General features: G+C 38.7%; 1 protein-coding gene across 1 annotated transcript; it reads right to left on the bottom strand.

Moving 5' to 3' along the window:
• Nucleotides 1-778: 778 nt before the first annotated feature.
• On the bottom strand, nt 779-18,593 carry LOC135645598 (bifunctional phosphatase IMPL2, chloroplastic-like). Its single transcript, XM_065164138.1, has 9 exons — nt 18,123-18,593; nt 17,941-18,019; nt 17,752-17,846; nt 17,603-17,652; nt 2,556-2,680; nt 2,362-2,428; nt 2,128-2,217; nt 1,307-1,418; nt 779-1,057 (listed from the first exon to the last, which is right to left on the bottom strand). Exons 1-9 carry the CDS (start codon nt 18,478-18,480, stop codon nt 987-989), a joined length of 1,047 nt encoding a protein of 348 aa, XP_065020210.1. The 5' UTR covers nt 18,481-18,593; the 3' UTR covers nt 779-986.
• Nucleotides 18,594-19,732: the final 1,139 nt, after the last annotated feature.

Below are 19,732 nucleotides of genomic sequence, written 5' to 3'. Positions count from 1 at the left end.
TCAAGTTGGTGCCAACTTTTCTCAAGAGTAAGTGGGATCACTAACTTTGGCCCAAGTCCCAAGGCCTTATATGTCATTTTAGGGCATTTTTATCTCACATCTTAGGTCCTCCATTTCTATAAGATATGCATTTGACAAAAACCCCTTAAATCAATTTTGATTTTGTACTTATTGATCAAAAAATCCATAAGCAACTTAGGAGCTCGATTTCAGCCCAGTAAGTTCAAAATAAAGATATTTTATATAGTGTCAATTATATAAAGATAGGTTTAACGAGACTATTGCATTTAACATTACAACTTGCAGCCAGCTTTTGCAAAGCCTCACGCAGACATGATTTAGCCGTAGGCAGTACCGCAAGCAAACATATCAGTTGGGTTTACAGACGACGAACAAACACATTTACAAAACATTGCATTTGGATTTGCAAGTGCAAATCGAACTATTAGATCAACTACGACAGCTCAGAGAAAGAAGACGAATAAAGGTAGAAAGTGAGAAAAGTAAGAAGAATACGAAAAAGAAGAGTAAGAATAAAATGAAAAAGATTAAGAAGATGATAAAGTGGAGAAGAAATATGAAAAACAGAGAATGAGTAGAAGAAAAAGATGAGGAAGAAAAACAAGAGGAAAAAGAGGAACAATAGAAAGAAGAGGATGAAGAAGAAAAGGAATCTTAAATAGTAGTAAAAGAGAGGAAAGAAGAACGAAGAGAAGTACAAATGAAGTCATTTATAATGTTTCCATGGGTTAGTTGACCGTATGTTACTACGGCTCCCTCAAAAATTGCTTCCACTTTATTTGCATAAGCTGTAACACAGTCGGATGTAGCAAACAGAGTTAAAAGAATTTGTTACCATAAGCATAGCAAGTAACAAATGCGATCTCCATACTGATCCCGATTGCCCTTTATCCTAAATACCTTTCAAATGACTTAAGTATGTCCTAAGCCAATAAACAATTCTTCAGATTTAGCAGCCATGAGCCTTACTGCCAGTGTAGCTCTTCCAAAGCCTGTCTGTGGACCTTAGGGTCCCCTGCTGCTACAACGTTAAAACCTGAAATGAAGTTACAGCATCATTTGTTTATTAATTGGAAACAAAACAAGCTGAAAATGTCAGAGATGCATAAGAATATGAAAAGTTCTAGTTCCCTAAACACACTACTTGGATTTGAATTGCTTGGATGGAAGGTACCAAGACTAGTAATTGTATCAGAAAAGTTATGGGTTCACCACAAACAAGAATAAAATACACAATTGTGTCACAGGAACGAGATGAAACAGCACAACAGCAAAAGAGCCATACTTGTTGGACGTGACTCGGGGGAGACCTTCCAGTAAAGCATATGTCCTTTCCAATCAGTTATTGATCCCCCAGCACCTTCTATTACAGGTACCAACGAGAGAAAGTCATAGGGCTGTCAAGCAGTAAGATTTTACATGAGCAACAGGCAGTTGAAAGATATATTCTTGAAAATGACATTAGATATATATGTTTTCATTTACTTTCTAATGCTAAAGTGACTGGAAGTTATGAACCCCAATACCACAATGTTATAGGATGAAAACACTCCATTTGTTTCAGGAGTTCAAGTTGGAATACAGAATCCATCCTGTCATCCAGATAGGGGTAACGAGATTCTGCTTCACTATGTCATGATTACTAGTCCACATTGATCACATCAGGATTGACAGAGACCTCAAGTCCAAAAGAGGACCAAGCTTGTAGTACCCCAATCGGTACTACATTAAAAGTGGATGATGGGTTGAGTTGGTTTCTAAGACTAGATAGATCTGGTAATACTGAGCTTAACCATTTCAAACCATGTGGTAAAGTTCCACCAATGTTCTAAGCCAGTTAAGTCTATTGTTTTAGATTGTGACATAACTTCGATTAAGCATGACTTGGGACACCAAGACGGTATTACCATAATGGCTTATGACTGATGAGTATATGACAAGTCGAATCTTGAATACCCAAGAAAAAAATGGGCCTAGCAGTATAAATGGAAACAGTAAACCAAGGTTGTGCACTATTAAATATTGAAGCAAATAGACTACCCAGTGGAAAAAGCTGAACTGATATTAAGGTCATCCTAAGAGAGTTATTCGGACTAGATATCTCACCTTTAGCCCAGACTCAATTACAAGATCAACATATCCAGAAGCCAGAAGAGCATAAGCATAACAATCGCAACCATACAGTGGAACTTTGACCTAGAATTAAAATATATAAACAAAGAGGAAATGAGCAAGTATCAATAAGTGTGCGTCACATGGACTTTGACACATTTAATATTTTTCTTATCCACTGAAAAATCAAGCAAAAAATACAGTACATGACCAATTCGCATTGCTCACCTTATCTCTTACACGACAGAAAGCTTTTTCAGCATCGCCGCTAAAGAGATGTGGACTTGTTGTATACCTGAGAAAAGAAATAATATAATGACAAAATATTTTCATATCAAGGTAGAAAACCCATAAATTTCACACAACTGAATGTAAAATCACTGTGATTCAACTAATATTCTATCAAAGAAAAGAACCCATACAAGTAAGCTTGTGAAAGTTTGTTACAATCACGTGTTGAAACTTCCCGTCCATTCATTGTTGTTGTTCTCCCATCAATCCCAACCCATCTTTCTCTTAAGACAGGTTGATCAATGATGCCAATAATCTGAATGAAAAATAAAGATGAAAAGTAATTCAGTGTGTGGAAACAAAACAGAGACCTACAATAAGTACGTAATAACAACAAATATAAGTTATTCCATGTTCATTCGTCACAAACTTGATAATATAAATGTGAGAAAAGTCTGTATAGAAATTATATAGAAAATGCATTGGCATGCAACAGAGATATGTTGATTTGCTTACAAGTAAAATAGACATTGTATTAAAGCCACATTTATAAGGTGTTCCTCAAGCAGCCAACGAGAAATGGGACTTATTCGAGTAAATTGTTTAATAAATAAATGAAAATTTGCTGATATATCCCTGCATATATCCTATTCACCTCTTCAAAAATTGCAACTACCAATCAGGGCACTTCAAATTTTACAATTCTTTACATAGCTCCTTAAAGTTAAAGTCAGTTGTTGAATTACTAGACTCTGACACTTGTACCACGAAATGATTAGATACCTTCAAAGAATTTAAAAGATTAGAATGATGTGGAACAAAACCTTCAAGAATAATTTGCAGAAATTGGTTTCTGTATGCATACAGTTGAAGATAAAACTATCATTGTTCCCTCTCTTTAGTAATAATATATTCAACAAATATAACAATATAGGTAATTTATTTAACATAAGTCCTTATGCCCAAACCTAACTCAGCTACCTTCTTTTACCTCTTTTAAGTCTCCGCCGAGATTTCACACATCTCCAAATGGGTTTTGGAAAGAATCCTGGCCACAACTGCTTCAATGTTGAATTACATCGACATTTCTAGGATGTTCTCAAGTGTCCCATTCCTTATCTGCTTTCCACACCTCCAGGCATCTCCCCCAATTGAGGAAAAACTCTTTTTGTCTTTATTCCTAAGAAAGACAACCCCTACGTGGTCAAGGACCTTAGACCTATAGCCTTCAAGTGGTCAAAGACTTTAGACCCATTGCTCTTTGTGATGTGGTTTATAAACTCCTATCTAAGGTTCTTGCCAACCGGATCAAAACTTCCTTCAAAATCTTATCAGTCTTGAGCAATCTGCTTTTGTCTAAGATAGGACTATTCACAATTTGGATCAATTATTCAATAAGATTGAGAGATCGATAAAGATATTATTCATAGAATAAAAGCAAGATGGTTAAAATGATGAGTGGCAACAGTCTTGTGTGATTATCGAATATCTTTGAAATAAAAAAAAATTTATAAAACAATTATGAGACCAATAATGCTTTATGGGTCTGAGTGTTAGGTAGTTAAGAAAAAAAAATACAAAAAGTTTATGTTGTCGAGATAAGAATGTTGAAATGGATGCGTGGAGTTACTAATCAAATATAGGATAAAAAATATTTTTATCCGTGAACAACTAGGTATTGATTCGATATAAGATAAGATGAGAGAAAATCATTTAAGATAGTATGAGCATATGCTGAAGAGATCTCTACATACGATAATCAGAAGAGGTGAAATAATTAATGTTAATGATACGAAAAAAGATAGAGGAAGACCTAAAGAGACTTTAATAGAAACTATAAACAAAGATTTAAGCACTCTGAACTTAACTAAACATATGACGTTTTACAGATCTCAATAGCGACAAAGGATCCATGTAGCCGACCCCAAATAGTTGAGACTTACGACTTTGTTGTTGTTGTTAAGGACTATTCATAATAACATCCTTATAGTCGACAAACTAGTTCATACACTTTCTAAAATCCAAAGGTCAATCTCCTCTTATCCTCCTGAAGCTAGATATAAGAAAGGAATTTGACCCCCTCTCCTAAGAAGCTATTCACAAAGCACTCCTTACAAACTTCCCCCTATTTACAAAGGGACCCCTTTTCCCCTTGTCTATTTATTTTTGCACAACAGATCCTCTTCTCTTTACTCACATCTTTTGGAGCTCAAAAGCTTATTACTCCTTTTAATCTCAAGAGGGTGCATTTGTCATATTTAGTGTTTGTTGACAACCTACTTTTAGCTTTTTGTGCTAATTCACAATCTTGTGTCAACATCCTTAAGGCCCTCGATATCTTCCAAAATCTTATTAGTCCGAAAGTCACTTTGCACAAATATAACATTTACTTCCCTAAGCACGTGTCCCTTGCCTCCAAATACTCGTAACTCTTTGGGTATTACGGCAAGGCATTGGCTTATGAAATACCTTGGCTCCTTCCTTTCTCTTGGTCACCTCCCACAAAACTATCAAAATATCCCTATGGATAAGACCCTCTCCCATGTCCAAGGATGGTACAAGGGTCTTATTTCTCAGGCTAGGTGGATGGTTTTTATTACCTTTGTATTTAACTCTATTCTGACTCATCTCGTCAATTACAGCATATTTGATTCCATATTTAACCATATGATCCGCGTTACTAGGAATTTTTTTCTGAAATACGAACTCCTCCGCTTCTCATATGATGTTTATTAGTTGGGACACTATTTCTAAACACAAATACTATGAGGGTCTAGGTTTACGTGATCTTGTTACAATCAAGGAGTCAATTTATGCCAAGTGGATTCTGTCGATCCTTAATAAGTTTGATTCTCTCTAGGTTGGCATCCTTCAAGCTAAATATGGGGATCTTCACCCTTGGATTAACCCTTCTCCTAATAATCTTTCTTGGTCTAGGTGCAATATCAACAATCTTACCAAGAGTATTAAAGGAGGATTTAGGAAGATGATTAGCAATGGTACTAATACCAACATTTGGAATGATTTATGGATCGATAACATTCATCTTAGTTTCTGACCTACCTTGATTAATGTGGGGGAAATCTCTAATTTTTGTGTTGTTTTCAAGTTTCTGATTGCTAACTCTTAATATGTTTCTATCCTCGAGCATCTTTTTCATTCCTCCTTGTTTGAAATGATTCTTAAAATTCATATTCTTAGGTGCCCTGATGATGACATATGGATTTAGAAGACCAATCATTTGGGCTCTCTCTCTACCAACAGTCAGTATATTAAATCAGACTCTTGGGTTGAGGTTTGATAGGGCTGGAAAGCAACATGATAACTTTCTATTTCACCAAAGGCCAAACTTTTTCTTTTGAAATTATCCTGGAATCATCTTCCAACATTTAATTTATTTGCTTATCTTTACCATCACAAATTAGATAGTTGTTTTGTATGTAATCTCCACTGCTCCATGTTGACTCATCCATGCACATATTCCGTGAATGCACTTTCGCTATTACCTTTTGGAATCTGCTTCGATGTACAGTTGGTCTTCGTTTTAAATTCTTTATACAAGTGCCTTGCAAGTCAATCACGTGAGTGATAGCACGTGTGATACGCTGCACAATCTCTTTTAGTTATTATTATTATTGTATTTTCTCACTTTATATTATGTGATGAATATATATTGTGATGCCATTGGATCATGATAATGAGACCAATTCACCTTTAAACACGGATCCTAAATATTTCTGATAATAGGTTACTCAAGAGGGGCATCGAGGTAACTAGACAGACAGGTGTGCTATATACACATTCATATGATGGAGACAACTAATCTCATAGCTGTTTGTATGAGGACACTAGGGATATAGTACAGGTACTCATTGGAGAATGAGTTCACTGAATGATCCGCTTACAGAATGCTGGTTAGTTAATAATACCACATCGTCAAACTGATTCCGTAGTCCCAATTGTGTATTTGGTCCTTAGACTTGAGACATCAAGGATGTCTTGTTTGAGTACTTCATTCTCTGATACCGGACTTACAAGTCTGGAAATTTCGGATCTAGTACAGACTGTCATTGGGAATCAGTGATTTAAAAAGCGCTATGCACTTTTTGGCACCAAGGTCCAAAAACGACCAAAGCGCTTAGCGCTCGCCCGAGCAAAGAAAGACGCTAAAATATAAAAATATATAATATAATTAATAAATATAATTATTTAAATAAAAATATGATATTAAATTAAGAAAATCTTGTAAAATTACAATATCACATTAACAAAAAGTCTCAAAATTCAAAACAATAACAATAATTTCAAATAAATAAAAATTAACAGTATTAAAATCAAAATAATATATTATTAATCTAATAAATAAAAATACTATTACTAGTATACAGTTAGTAGTATACTGTTAATATACTGTTAACGATATACAAAGTAAGAAGAGTGTGAGTAAGAGGAAGATCGAGGTTGCTGACTGAGAGCAGTGGGAGCGGCGAGCGACGGCAGTGGCAGCGGTAGCAGCGGCAGTAGGAGCGAGAGCGACGAGCGACGACAGTGGCAACGGCAGCGGGAGCGAGAGCGACGAGCGACGATAGTGGCAACAGCAACGGTAGCAGTGAGCAGCGGGAGCGGGAGCAACAACAGCGGTAGAAGCGAGCAACGGCAGCGGCAGTGGTAGCAGCGAGCAGCGAGCAACGGCAGCGAGAGCGACGAGCGGCAACAATGGCAACGACAACGGTAGCAGCGAGCAACGACAACGAGAGCGGGAGCAGCGAGCACGGTTAAGGTTGGGAAGTCGTGAGAGGAAGGCTGATATCGGTGCTTTAGTTGGTTCGATTGAACCAATTAAAGCATCGGAGACCGAACCAGACCTAAAACGCTGGTTCGACCGCCTAATTTAACTCAGGCGCTCGCCCGAGGCACCCGCGCTTGAGCTTAGGCGAGCGCCTAGGCGACGCCTCTTTAAAGTGCACTGCTTGGAAATGAAGCGAGGCGCTCGGGCGAGGCGCCTAATTTAACTCAGGCGCTCGCCCGAAGCGCCCGACGCTTAAGCTTAGGCGAGCGCCCAGGCGACACCTCTTTGAAGCGCGCTGCTTGGAAATGAAGCGAGGCGCTCGGGCCTCGCCTCGCTCGAGCGCCTAAGCCATCACTCGAGCACCTAGCCAGCGCCCGAGCGCCTATTGAAATCACTGTTGGGAATGGTAGCCAACCTTACGAAGGCAATTGGGTGCCGATAGAGGATCATCCACTCTCGGTATCATGAGAGGAATATCCCGATGTTTTCACTCAGGCAAATACCTAGCCAGGGTTAATCGGATCGTGATGAATCCGATAAGCATGAGATTCGGATTGAGAGAGTTCTCCGAGAGAATCCGATTAAAGTGAGACTCGGATGGATTCCACATAGTCCTGATAGCACCATGCCCGGTATACGGATTCTGAGATATTAGATGGATGAGGGACTATAGATACACGGTAACTGAGGGCAAATAGGTCCAACGGATTAGATCCCCTTGTATCATTTGGGGACTATGGCGTAGTGGCCTAGTACGTCCATAGTCGATGAGTTGAGTAAATCATTATAGAGATAATAATTCACCGAGTCAGAAAGATTTCTGAATAAAAAAGAGTTCTAATAGGTGCAACTCAGGACCAGCTCGGTATTAGGCCTAGAGGATTATACACATATGGTGGACAATACAACGAATGCAGGATCGGGTATAGAATATCCAGTAAGCCCCTGTTTTAATAGATCCTTGAGAGAAATCCAATATAGCATAGAATGGTTATTGGATACGGATCCAATATCCATTAAGCCAGGGGTAATTGAATAGAGATTCAATACCTAATAAGAGGGATCCATTAGGGTTAATTAAAGGAGAGTCTCTATAAATAGGAGTTGGGACTAAAAGGGTCATAGGCTAGACCCCTATTGCCGCCAACCTCCTCATCTTCTTGCCCCTTCTTCCTCCAGTTGACTACCCCCTCTCTAGTCCAAGAGGACAGCAAGAGGGACCGATCCCTCGTGTGCTACTACGTGGTGGTGCGCGATCGCAAGGAAAGAACATACTGCGCGAGTAGGTATGTCGTTGCTGCGTTCATCGTGTGGATCATCGCTAGAGAGGAGTTTGTGAGAGCTCCTTCATCTACGAACTAGGATCTGCAATCTTAAGGGATATACAAGTTCCCCTAGATGAGAACGTCTCAACCACTTTATGCAATTTTCAGTTTCACAAGTTTTATGCTCCTCATCTTCGCACGATGATTCAATAAGATTGTTTTGGGAAATCAGTTTTTATTTTACTTTCCGTCACGCATGTGATGCTCCCCAAGGTTTCCCAATAGTGGTATCAGAGCTAGGTTGCTCGTGCGATGATTGGTTTTCTAATTGTATGCTATGATGAATCGTGTAGAATCGGTTTTTTGCGTAAAGTAGTTGCGTTTGTTATCGATCCTAGATTTGTATAGCATATGTTATGGGGGCTGAAAGGTTCTGTCGGCTAGTTGTTTATCATCAAAACAATTGACAGAAAACTAGGAAAAAGGGCAACAATTGTTGTAGCCCTACAACATTGGCCGAGAGCAATACTTGCAACTCTCGGCCTAGCCAAAGGCTACAAAGCCGAGAGCAGCTAGCCTTGCGGCTAAGGATTCCTGACCGCAAGGGCAACCCTAGCAACCAAGGTTTCCTGGCCGATCAGGGGTACTTGGCGGCCATGGTTTCCTGACCGCTTGGGGTACCCTGCAATGTGGATATGGCAAGGTTTCTCAAATTGAATTATGGATTAATTTAATTAATTAATTAATTTAATTAATTAATTAATTAATTTAATTAATTAATTACCTAGTTAGTCCTATATATATACATATACATGTGATGTATGATGTGGACAGATGATTATGAGCCATTTGAGATGATGTGTATGCGTGTATGTGATTATTATTGGGGCTTACAAGCCTCCCTCTCTCTCTCATTATATCCAACATGTATTTCTATCTCCCTTAGTGTTGTACCTCCCCTTGATAAGATTAAGGTTTCTCATTTATGCGATATGTACATTTTTAGGCCTGCGTACCTATAATTAAGTTGTAATTGCACGAAACGACGCAATGGGAGTGTGGAGGTGCCAACGGGACCCAGGAGGACATGGAGATCATCGGGCTTGCAGATACGCCGAGGTGCCGACAGGACCGATGAGGATGAGATGGATGATCACCGAGCATCGAGATGCGCTCGCTGAGATACACATAGAGATTTTGTACATGATTATACCTTTTGGCTCAGGCCTTATCAGACTAGGTTCTGGTACATAATCATATAGTGTGGATGCCTATATGTGATATATGTTTATTTTTACACCTACTAGGTGTTTTTGTATATATATATATACATATATATATGTATACATATACATATTTATATATATATATATATATATACATATATATATATATATACATATATATATATTTATATTTATATATATACTTATATTTACATGTGATGTAAATATATATTAAATATATATATGTGACGCATCATATTTAACTACAAGACCATATTAAATAAAAAAAAACTCCAACAATAATAATATTAAGTCGGTAAAAGTGAGGCGATTAAATTGATCCACACGGCCTTTCATCATTATAGGTAAAAATCATTTTTCGATATGCGCTGAGTTAGTCAAATCCCTCAAGACTCACCTATATTGGGATTTGAGATCTTGCCTACGACACAAAGATGTCACCAGTGACCTGAGGGCATGGTATGCTTGGTCAAGTCCCTCGAGAGCATATCATCAAATCAAACTCATCTTGTAATGATGGTGCTGACTTAACCGAACATCATGGTCGATCGAGTCACTCGAGGTCATGATGGTTTGGAGGCCGAATAGGATGGGATTTTAGACTTAGTGTGATTGGTTGATCAGCAAGAGTTGCCTATATTTTGGACTTAGTATGATTGGTCGAGTCCCTCAAGGTCATACTAAGATGCCAACTAGATCCCGATCCTTAATAGAAATCCGTCGGAGATTTCCGATTCACATGTCGAAGGGTGTCGTGTGTTTTGAGAGAAAATAATAGGAGTAGATTAAGATAAAAGGTCATGTCTTAATTGTTCTTCGCAAAATCTAAAATCTGCATGTTATTTATTTTCTACTACATCTTTACTTTTTAGAAATATGTTGCTTGCAAATCCCTTACATGGCATACTAGATGTCAACCGTTTCACTGGTCCAAACTATACGGATTGGCCCCGCAACCTCAGAATTGTTTTCATGACGGAGAAAATTACGTATGTCCTTGACACATTTGTACCCGTGTATGCGAAAGGGGAAAATAAGGATGAGAATGCTCGCTACGTGAAGCATATAGATGATTCCACTTTTGCTCAGTATTATATGTTGGGTTCTATGACTCCCGAGTTATAGAGGCAGTATGAAAAGATGGATGTCGGATCCATCCTCCATCTCTGAAAATTGTTTGAGGAACAAGAAAGGACTCAACGATATGAGATATCCAAAAGTTTCTTCGGTGCAAAGATGACTGAGGGGACATCGGTTTAAAATCATGTCCTTAAGATGATTGAGTAGATTGAGAAGCTCACGGGTCTAGGAATGGTCCTAGAGGATAACCCATGTGTATATCTTATACTTCAGTCCCTTCTGGATTCCTTTTCATAATTCATAATAAATTTTAACTTAAACAAGCTTGAGATGACTCTCCTTGAGCTCCTCAATATGTTGAGGAAGGCTAAGAGCACTATCAAGAAAGAGAAGCCAATTCTCTATGTTAGTGAGACCAGAAAGAAAAGGAAGGTAGAGAAGCTTCTTAAGAAGAGCAAGGGCAAAGGTTGTTAAAAAGGACCCGGCAAAGGATAAAGGATAGTGCTTCCACTACAATAAAGACGAGCACTATAAGAGGAACTGTAAGAAGTACCTTACAGAAAAGGCAAAACAGAAGTTTGGAGAAACTTTAGGTATATTCATGATTGATCTCTATTTATCAGAAAGTTATGATAATGCATGGGTATTGGATAGCGACAGTGCATCTCATATCTGCAATTTGTTGCAAGTTCTAGCAAGGGCTAAGAGATTAACGAGAGGGGAGGTGGATCTCAGGATGGGGAATGGTGCAAAGGTTGCTGTTGTTGTCGTTGGCAAGGTTACCCTACAATTGCCTGGTGGAGTCATTCTTGCATTAAATACATGTTATTTCGTTCTTTCGATCATCAAAAACATTATTTTTATTTCTTGTTTGACAAATAGTTGATATAAATTAGTTTTCGAGAACAATGATTGTTTACTAATTTTAAATGATGAGATCATCAATAGAGGAACATTAAATAATGGTTTATTTATGTTAGATGTTATTCCACATGTCATGAATGTTGGTGTGTCTAAGAGGAAGCGAGATGAGGTGAATGATGCATACTTGTGGCATTGTAGGCTAGGTCATATCCACGAGGGAAGAATTCAAAGGTTATTAAAGGATGGATACTTAGATCCATTTGATTATAAATCATATGCAACATACGAGTCTTACCTTTAAGGGAAATTGACCAACTTTCCATTTAGTAGAATTAGAGAGAGAGCCATTGAGTTGCTATGACTCATGCATACTGATGTATATGGTCTTATGTCAACTCAGGCCATAGGTAGTTATTTATATCTCATTACATTCATTGATGATTTCTCTAGGTATAGACATGTATACTTAATGAAGTACAAGTCTAAAGCCTTCGAGAAATTTAAGGAATACAAGAATAAGGTAGAAAACCAGACTGGAAAGAGTATCAAGACTCTTCGATCAAATCTAGGAGGAGAATACTTGAGTACAAAGTTCACCCAGTTCCTCAAAGACCATGTGATCATATCCCAATGGACCCCTCCTTATATACCACAGCTCAATGGTATATCGGAAAGAAGGAACCGCACGCTGGTGGACATGGTGCGATCCATGATGAGTTTTGCCGACCTACCCGTCTCTTTCTAGGGCTACGCTCTAAAATTCGCAACTTACCTTTTGAACAAAGTTCCATCTAAAGCGGTAGTGTCTACACCATATGAGATATAGAAAAGAAAGAAGCGCAATCTTAAGGTTGTTAAGATTTGGAGCTACCCTACCCACGTTAGAAGACACAACCCCAATAAGTTGAAATCAATGATGAAACGATGCAAATTCGTGGGATACCCCAAGGAGACTTGTAGGTATTACTTATATCACCCCAAGAACCAAAAGATCTTTGTTGCCAAGAAGGCAGTGTTCCTTGAGAAGGAACGCATTCTTAGTGGAAACTGTGGGAGAGTGATAAAGTTGAGCAAGATTTGAGAACCTAGCTCAATCGTCATTCCGCATGACGAGTCTGTTCAAGTACTTAGCACACAAGTTTCAACTTTGCGTAGGTTCGGTAGAGTGTCCAACCCTCCTGAAAGATCTGCTGGACATATCAACGATGATGACATTGAGGATATCGATCCCGAAACCTATGAAGAGGCTATTATAAGCGTAGACTCCAAGAAATAGCAAGAGGCCATGAATTTCGAGAGGAATTTCATGTACTCCAAATAGGTTTAGAACCTAATTGATGCACCTGAGGATATTATACCCATTGATTGCAAGTGGATCTTCAGGAAGAAGATCGAAGTAGATGGATAGGTAGAGACCTATAGAGCAAGGCTAGTGGCTAAAGAGTATCGTCAAAAGCAACGTGTTGCCTATGATGAAACCTGCTCGCCCATGGCCATGCTGAAATCCATCCGAATTTTGTTAGTCATTACAGCATACTTTGATTATGAGATCTGGCAGATGGACATGAAAATTATGTTCTTCAATGGCAACATCGATGAGGAGGTATATATAATACAACCTGAAAGATTCATGTGGAAAGTTCAAATAAGGTATGCAGATTGCTCAAGTCCATCTATGGACTAAAGAAAGCTTCCCGAAATTGGAACATAAAATTTGATGAGGCAATTAGATCTTATAACTTCATTAAGAATAAAGAAGAAACTTATATGTACAGGAAGGTAAATAGGAGCACTATCATCTTCTTGGTGTTATATGTAAATAACATCCTAATCATTGGGAATAATAATATATGAATGCTCTCAACAATTAAGGCTTGGTTATCTCGACACTTCTCCATGAAGGACTTAAGGGAAGCATCCTACATTTTAGGGATTCGGATCTATATTGATAGATTCAAGAGGATGCTTGGCTTGTCCTAGTCCAGGTGCATAGATACCATTGTCAAAAGGTTTGGCATGAAAAATTTCAAGAGATAACTCATAACAATGAGATATGAAATATCACATACTAGGAGTATGTCCTTAAAGACTCCTGTAGAAAGGGCAGACATAAATAGGATATTCTATGCCTCTGCGATAAGATCTATTATGTATGTTATGTATCAAGCATAATATAGCGCACGCTCTAAGTGTTACAAGCAGGTATCAAGCAGATCCAAGTTTGGAACACTGGAAGGCAGTAAAGTATATCCTTAAGTACTTGAGAAGAACTAAGGATCTATTACTGATATACGGAGGAGGTAACATCAAGGTTGAGGGCTATATAGACTCAAGTTTCCAATCCGATGTCGATAACAGTAAGTCAAACTCAGGGTATGTGTTCACCCTAAATGGATGAGTAGTAAACTGGAAGAGTTTTAAGCAAGACACTACTACTGACTCGACCACTGAGGCGGAGTATATTACTACGATAGAAGCAGCAAATAAGGCAATCTAGATAAATAAGTTCATCGTAGATCTAGGAGTTGTGCCGGGTAACGAGTCGATTCCCTTATATTGCGATAACAATGGGGCGATTGCTCAAACAAAGGAACCCAAGTCTCATCAGAAGTCCAAGCACGTTCTGAGAAGGTTCCACTTGATCAAAGAAATCGTAGCCCATGGTAATATAACAGTGGAAAGAGTTTCATCCAAAAATAACATTGTAGATCCACTAACAAAACTATTGTCTCATATTATTTTCGAGCGTCACCGGAACCTGATGGGGATCAAGGTGATTGGCTTTAGGTCAAGTGGGACATTGATAGTTACAGGTGCCCTGCAAGTCAATCACATGAGTGATGGCACATGTGATACACTACACAATCTCTTTTGATTATTATTATTATTATATTTTCTCTCTTTATATTATATTATGAATATATATTATGATGTTTTTGGATCTATATAATGGGAATTGGATTATGATGAGATCATGATAATGAGACCAATTTACATTTAAACACATATCCTAAATATTCCTAATCATAAGTTACTCGAGAAGGACATCAAGATAACTGGACAAACCGGTATACTATATACTCATCCATATGATTGAGGCAACTGGTCTCATAGTTGCTTATATGGGGACACTAGGGATATAGTACAAGTGCTCATTAGAGAATGAGTTCACTAAATGATCCACTTACGGAATGCTAATTAGTTAACGATATCTCATCGTCAGACAGTAATTTTGTAATCATAGTTGTGTATCTGTTCCTTAGACTTGAGATACCAAGGTTGTCTTGTTTAAGTACTATATTCTTTTATACTAGACTTACAGGTATAAAAGTTCCGGATCTAGTACAGATGGTCACTAGGAATTGTAACCAACCTTACGAAGGTAATTGGGTGCCAATAGAGGATCATCCACTCTCGATATTATGAGAGGAATATCCTGTGTGTTCTCACTCCGGCAAATCCCTGGTCAGGGCCAATCGGATCGCGATGAATCCGATAAGCGTGAGATTTATATTGATAGAAAGAGTTATCCAAGAGAATCTGTTTAGAGTGAGACTCGGATGGATTCTATAGGCCTGACAACACCATGTCTGGTTTACGGATTCTGGGATATTAGATAGATGAAGGACTATAGATACAAGGTAACTGAGGGCAGACAGATCCAATGGATTAGATTCCCCTATATCATTTAGAGACTTTGGCGTAGTGGTCTAGTACGTCCATAGTCGATAAGTTGAGTGAATCATTATAGGAATAATAATTCACTGAGTCAGAAAGAGTTCTGAGTCAAAAAGAGTTCTGATAGGTGCAACTCACGGCCAGCTTAGCATTGAGCCTAAAGGGTCACACATATGGTGGACAAAGCAACGAATAAAGGATCAAGTATGGGATATCCACTAAGCCCCTATTTTAATAAATCCTTGGGAGAGACCTAATAGAGCTTAGAATGGTTATTGGATGGGCATCCAATATCCATTAAGACAGGGGTAATTGGATAGAGATCCAATACCCAATAAGAGGGATCCATTAGGGTTAGTTAAAGGAGGCTCTTTATAAATATAAGTTGCGACTAAAAGGGTCATAGGCTAGACCCCTATTGTCGCCAACCTCCTCATCTCCTCCCCCCTTCTTCCTCTAGCCGACTACCCCCTCTCTAGTGCGAGAGGATAACAAGACAAACTGATCCCTAATTGTGCGCTGCTACGTGGTGGTGTACAATCACGAGGAAAGAACGAGCCGTGCGAGCTGTGTCGTTATGGCATTCGTCGTATGGATCACTGCTAGAGAGGAGTTTGCGAGAGCTCCGTCAAACAAGGATCTACAATCTTAGGAGACATACGTGTTCCCCAAGGTGAAAACGTCTCAACCACTTTATGCAGTTTTCGGTTTCATAAGTTTTACGCTCCATATCTTCACACAACGATTCGATTAGATTATTTTGGGAAACCAATTTTTGTTTTTATACTTTCCACTGCACATGTGATCTCCCCAAGGTTTTCCAACACTTTGGCCCTTGGTTCATAAGTACTTAGCTCAGGGAAAGGGACAACTATAGCAATTACCACTCCAACAGAGATCCTTAGACTCATCTACTATGGGATTTGGTCTCCTTGGCTCAATAGAAATAAGGTCAAATTCCACAATCATGTCAAACCTCCATTCTTAGTATTCAAGGCGACTAGCCCTCATGAATGAGATTTATCAAGGTGATCCTGATCCCGAGGGGAGTAGAACTATGATCTCTATGAATCCACTAGGGAAGGAAATTTTGACTACATTTTATATTGTGATGGTTCTTTCACCTCTCCCGATTCTCTTGCAAGTATGGCTTCATCTTCATTTCCCCTCTTACTGGAACTATTGTTGTAGGATGCTCTTCCTACAATGCACAACTCAACGATAGCTGAGGCTATGCCCTTTTTTGAAGCTCTAAAACATGAGGAAGCCCAACAATGGAACCACCTATGGGTCTAAAGTCTAAACTAATGCTCACTCACAGGAAACCCCTTGGTTTCTTTGTGAAATTATATATGATGTTAAGCTTTTTTTAAACCATCTGCAAGTTTCATGTTTTTCCTATATCCCTAGAGCTATCAATTGCAAAGCTCACCAGCTCGCTTTTTGGGAGAACCTCTGAGTTCTCCACTTTTTGTAAAGTGGACGATGCTTGTAGATCATCCAACCCTCCAACTAAGTTCTCTAATTTTCAATGAAATTCCATACTTCAAAAATAAAAAACAATGTGTAGTATACTTTTTATGTTTCCTGTTATCTTACAAACAAAGTGTTATTTAGTACAATTTGGCAAAAGACCACTTCTTATCTTCTCCACTCTCTGACGGTGTCTGATACTCAATGCCCGCTCATTTATCTTCTCCGTCATGTACATTATTCTCTTTTGTCTATTTGAACAACAGACATTGCTTGTCTACTGATAGGAAAATAGCATGATAACCCTATATCTGTTCAGTTTTGGTCACTTTCTGTTCATAGCCCATTACAATAAACTCACACAATCCACTACTTATTGAGCACTAACTCAACTATCAGCATATAATTTCCAAAAGGATATGTTCTAATTGAAAATCTGCAGAAATATCAACCTTCTCAATAATCCATAGGTCATACAACTTAATTGGTATGGACTTACAAGAAAAAGTTGAAATGTAACAGACTAGATGCTCACTAACTTATTTGACCCAACCATCTGTTACTGAAATTAGTTTGGTTGGTGGACTTAAATAGATTGTTTGAGCAAGCAGGAGTACAATAATTTTTCAGGACCTTATCTATGTATGCAGAAGTTATGATAACTAGAAAAAGGAAATAAAATAAAATATTCAATTCACCTCTCTTTTGGTTCAGTATACTGAAAGAAGTTTTCACCATTTTAATAACATATGACCACATAATATAGCCTATCAATACATTGTAAAATGGAACCTAGTATATTAAAACAAACAAATAACTTATGATGCATGTATCAGTCATACTGGTTTCCCTTTGTGCAGAAGGGCAATAAGAGTACCAAACAAAGGTTTCCCTGCAAATCATAACAACACAGACGCATCAGCTCAAACACTCTCAAGTTTTCTCATATTTCTTGAATTGAAGATTTACTATTCAAGATCAAAGAAATCACCCGTAATGAAGCTTTTTGTGCCATCAATTGGGTCCAGAACCCAAACATAATCAGCAGACTTCTCCTTACACCTCCAACCATTCTCCTCGCCATAACTACACCAAAACATTTCCCACATCAAGAAACTCCTTTTCCCCCTCAACCGAAGCTAAACAACACCCAAGAAAAGAGGCGACTAACTAATCTTACACAGCATGCAAAGGAAAACTCTCCGATATGATCGAAACCATGGACTCCTCCGCTTCCCTATCGGCAATCGTCACCGGGCCTACGAAGAACCATTCGTTTACAACGAACAACCAAAACAGGTGAGAAAGAAAATGAAAAGTAATACGAAATCAGTAATCTTAGGAGACGGTGGACATACGTACTGAGATCCTCCTTGTCGATGATCTCGAAACTCTGGCGGAAGTACTTGCGCAGCACCTCGCCTGCGGCGTCGGCGACCGTGTTGGCCACCTCCGCGAACCGCTCCATTTCCGCCGTCACTGACATCCGCTTCGCCGGATCTGTTCTTGGGATGGAACAAGAAGCAGCGATCGGGCTTCTCTTCTGCACGGATGCAGGCCTCAGGAAGGAACCGGAATAAATGTGGAGGGAAGGGAAGGGGAGAGGGGAAGAGTTAAGGTTAAGGCAAGGAGAGCGGAGACGGATATGGGAAGAGGAGGAGAAGACGAGGGAGGGCTGGGGTCGGGCGGCGAGCGAGCGGTGGGTTTGAGAGGGCAGCATCGGTCGCAGTGGGGTTTAAAGAGAGGAGAGGGAGAGACCGAGAGTGAGAAGTGACGGCCACAACCAACAAATGGAGACGGACGTGGAGAGCAATGGCTGCCCGTGAATGGAAACAGGCAATTCAGGCTATTTTTCGTCGAACCGGGGAGGGCTACACCTAATAATAATAATAATAATATACCAACAGAATAAAAAGCAAAACAAAAACTTAGCAACACTATGGATTCTGTCTTATGATTACTGATAAATATTAACAAAGATATTTTTTAGTTAGGGCACTTAGATATATTAGATATATTTACAAAAGCAAAGACATAATTTTGTTGATAATAGGCTAAAGATCGTTCCACCAGCTAACAAAGTGCCTGTTGAGGTCATTGAAGACTTCAATGTCATATCAAGTTGAATGAGCCTTACATACTGTTATGCCTTTTCCTAGTACGAAAAAGTTAAATCTAGCAAAGTTGAAGAAGTTTCTCCTGGTACTCTAGACAGTAAAAGCACGAGGTTAAATCAAGTTTCTAATCTAGCAAAGACGCTCGACACTTCCAGCGGCACCTCATCTGGCAAGCAGGAGCAATTCATTACTTACCTCTACCTGAACCAACATAATGAACACAATTTTGAACCACATGTTCACCTTCGCCGAGATGGACATATCTATCCAAATTGAAAACATCATTTACCCACAAGTTGTTCTGCGATCATTAGATAGGAGGCAAAGATGAAGTGTAAACCAAAACAAAAAGAGAATTCAAGGAAACTACTAAAGGGTAACTCCATTATCATATATTTTTATTTTTTTACCAAAAGAATGATCTGTATAAGAGAACCCAAGACATGCAAGGCCTGAGGCTTGAATGCCATTTCTATTTATTGTTGCCATAGCTTTCCCTTTTACACATTCCATAAGTCAATATAACAAGGCAAATTCAAACCACGCTGAGCTCGACGAGGCAAAAATGTGAGTCTGAAAATGCAATGATCTTCAGTATTGGAGAATGTGAATAGGCACAGAGAAAATCAGAAATTCATTGCTTGTGCTTGTGTTTAGTGCCTAAAGATATCTCTTGTTAAGTGCTTCTCTTACCAATTAATGGTTTCATAAGGTTCTGCGCCTAATTTATTAGAAGCTTTATTCTTTCACCTCATCTGATTTACTAATAATTATAAGTGACTACCATTTCAGACAAGAGTCCTTTAACCCTTCTCCAGGGGTAATTTTGTCATGTAACTGTGTTAATGACCTTGA

The sequence above is a fragment of the Musa acuminata genome, chromosome BXJ3-8 (assembly GCF_036884655.1).
Source record: "Musa acuminata AAA Group cultivar baxijiao chromosome BXJ3-8, Cavendish_Baxijiao_AAA, whole genome shotgun sequence".
Lineage (NCBI taxonomy): Eukaryota > Viridiplantae > Streptophyta > Magnoliopsida > Zingiberales > Musaceae > Musa > Musa acuminata.
This window is presented reverse-complemented; position numbering and strand designations above follow the sequence as displayed.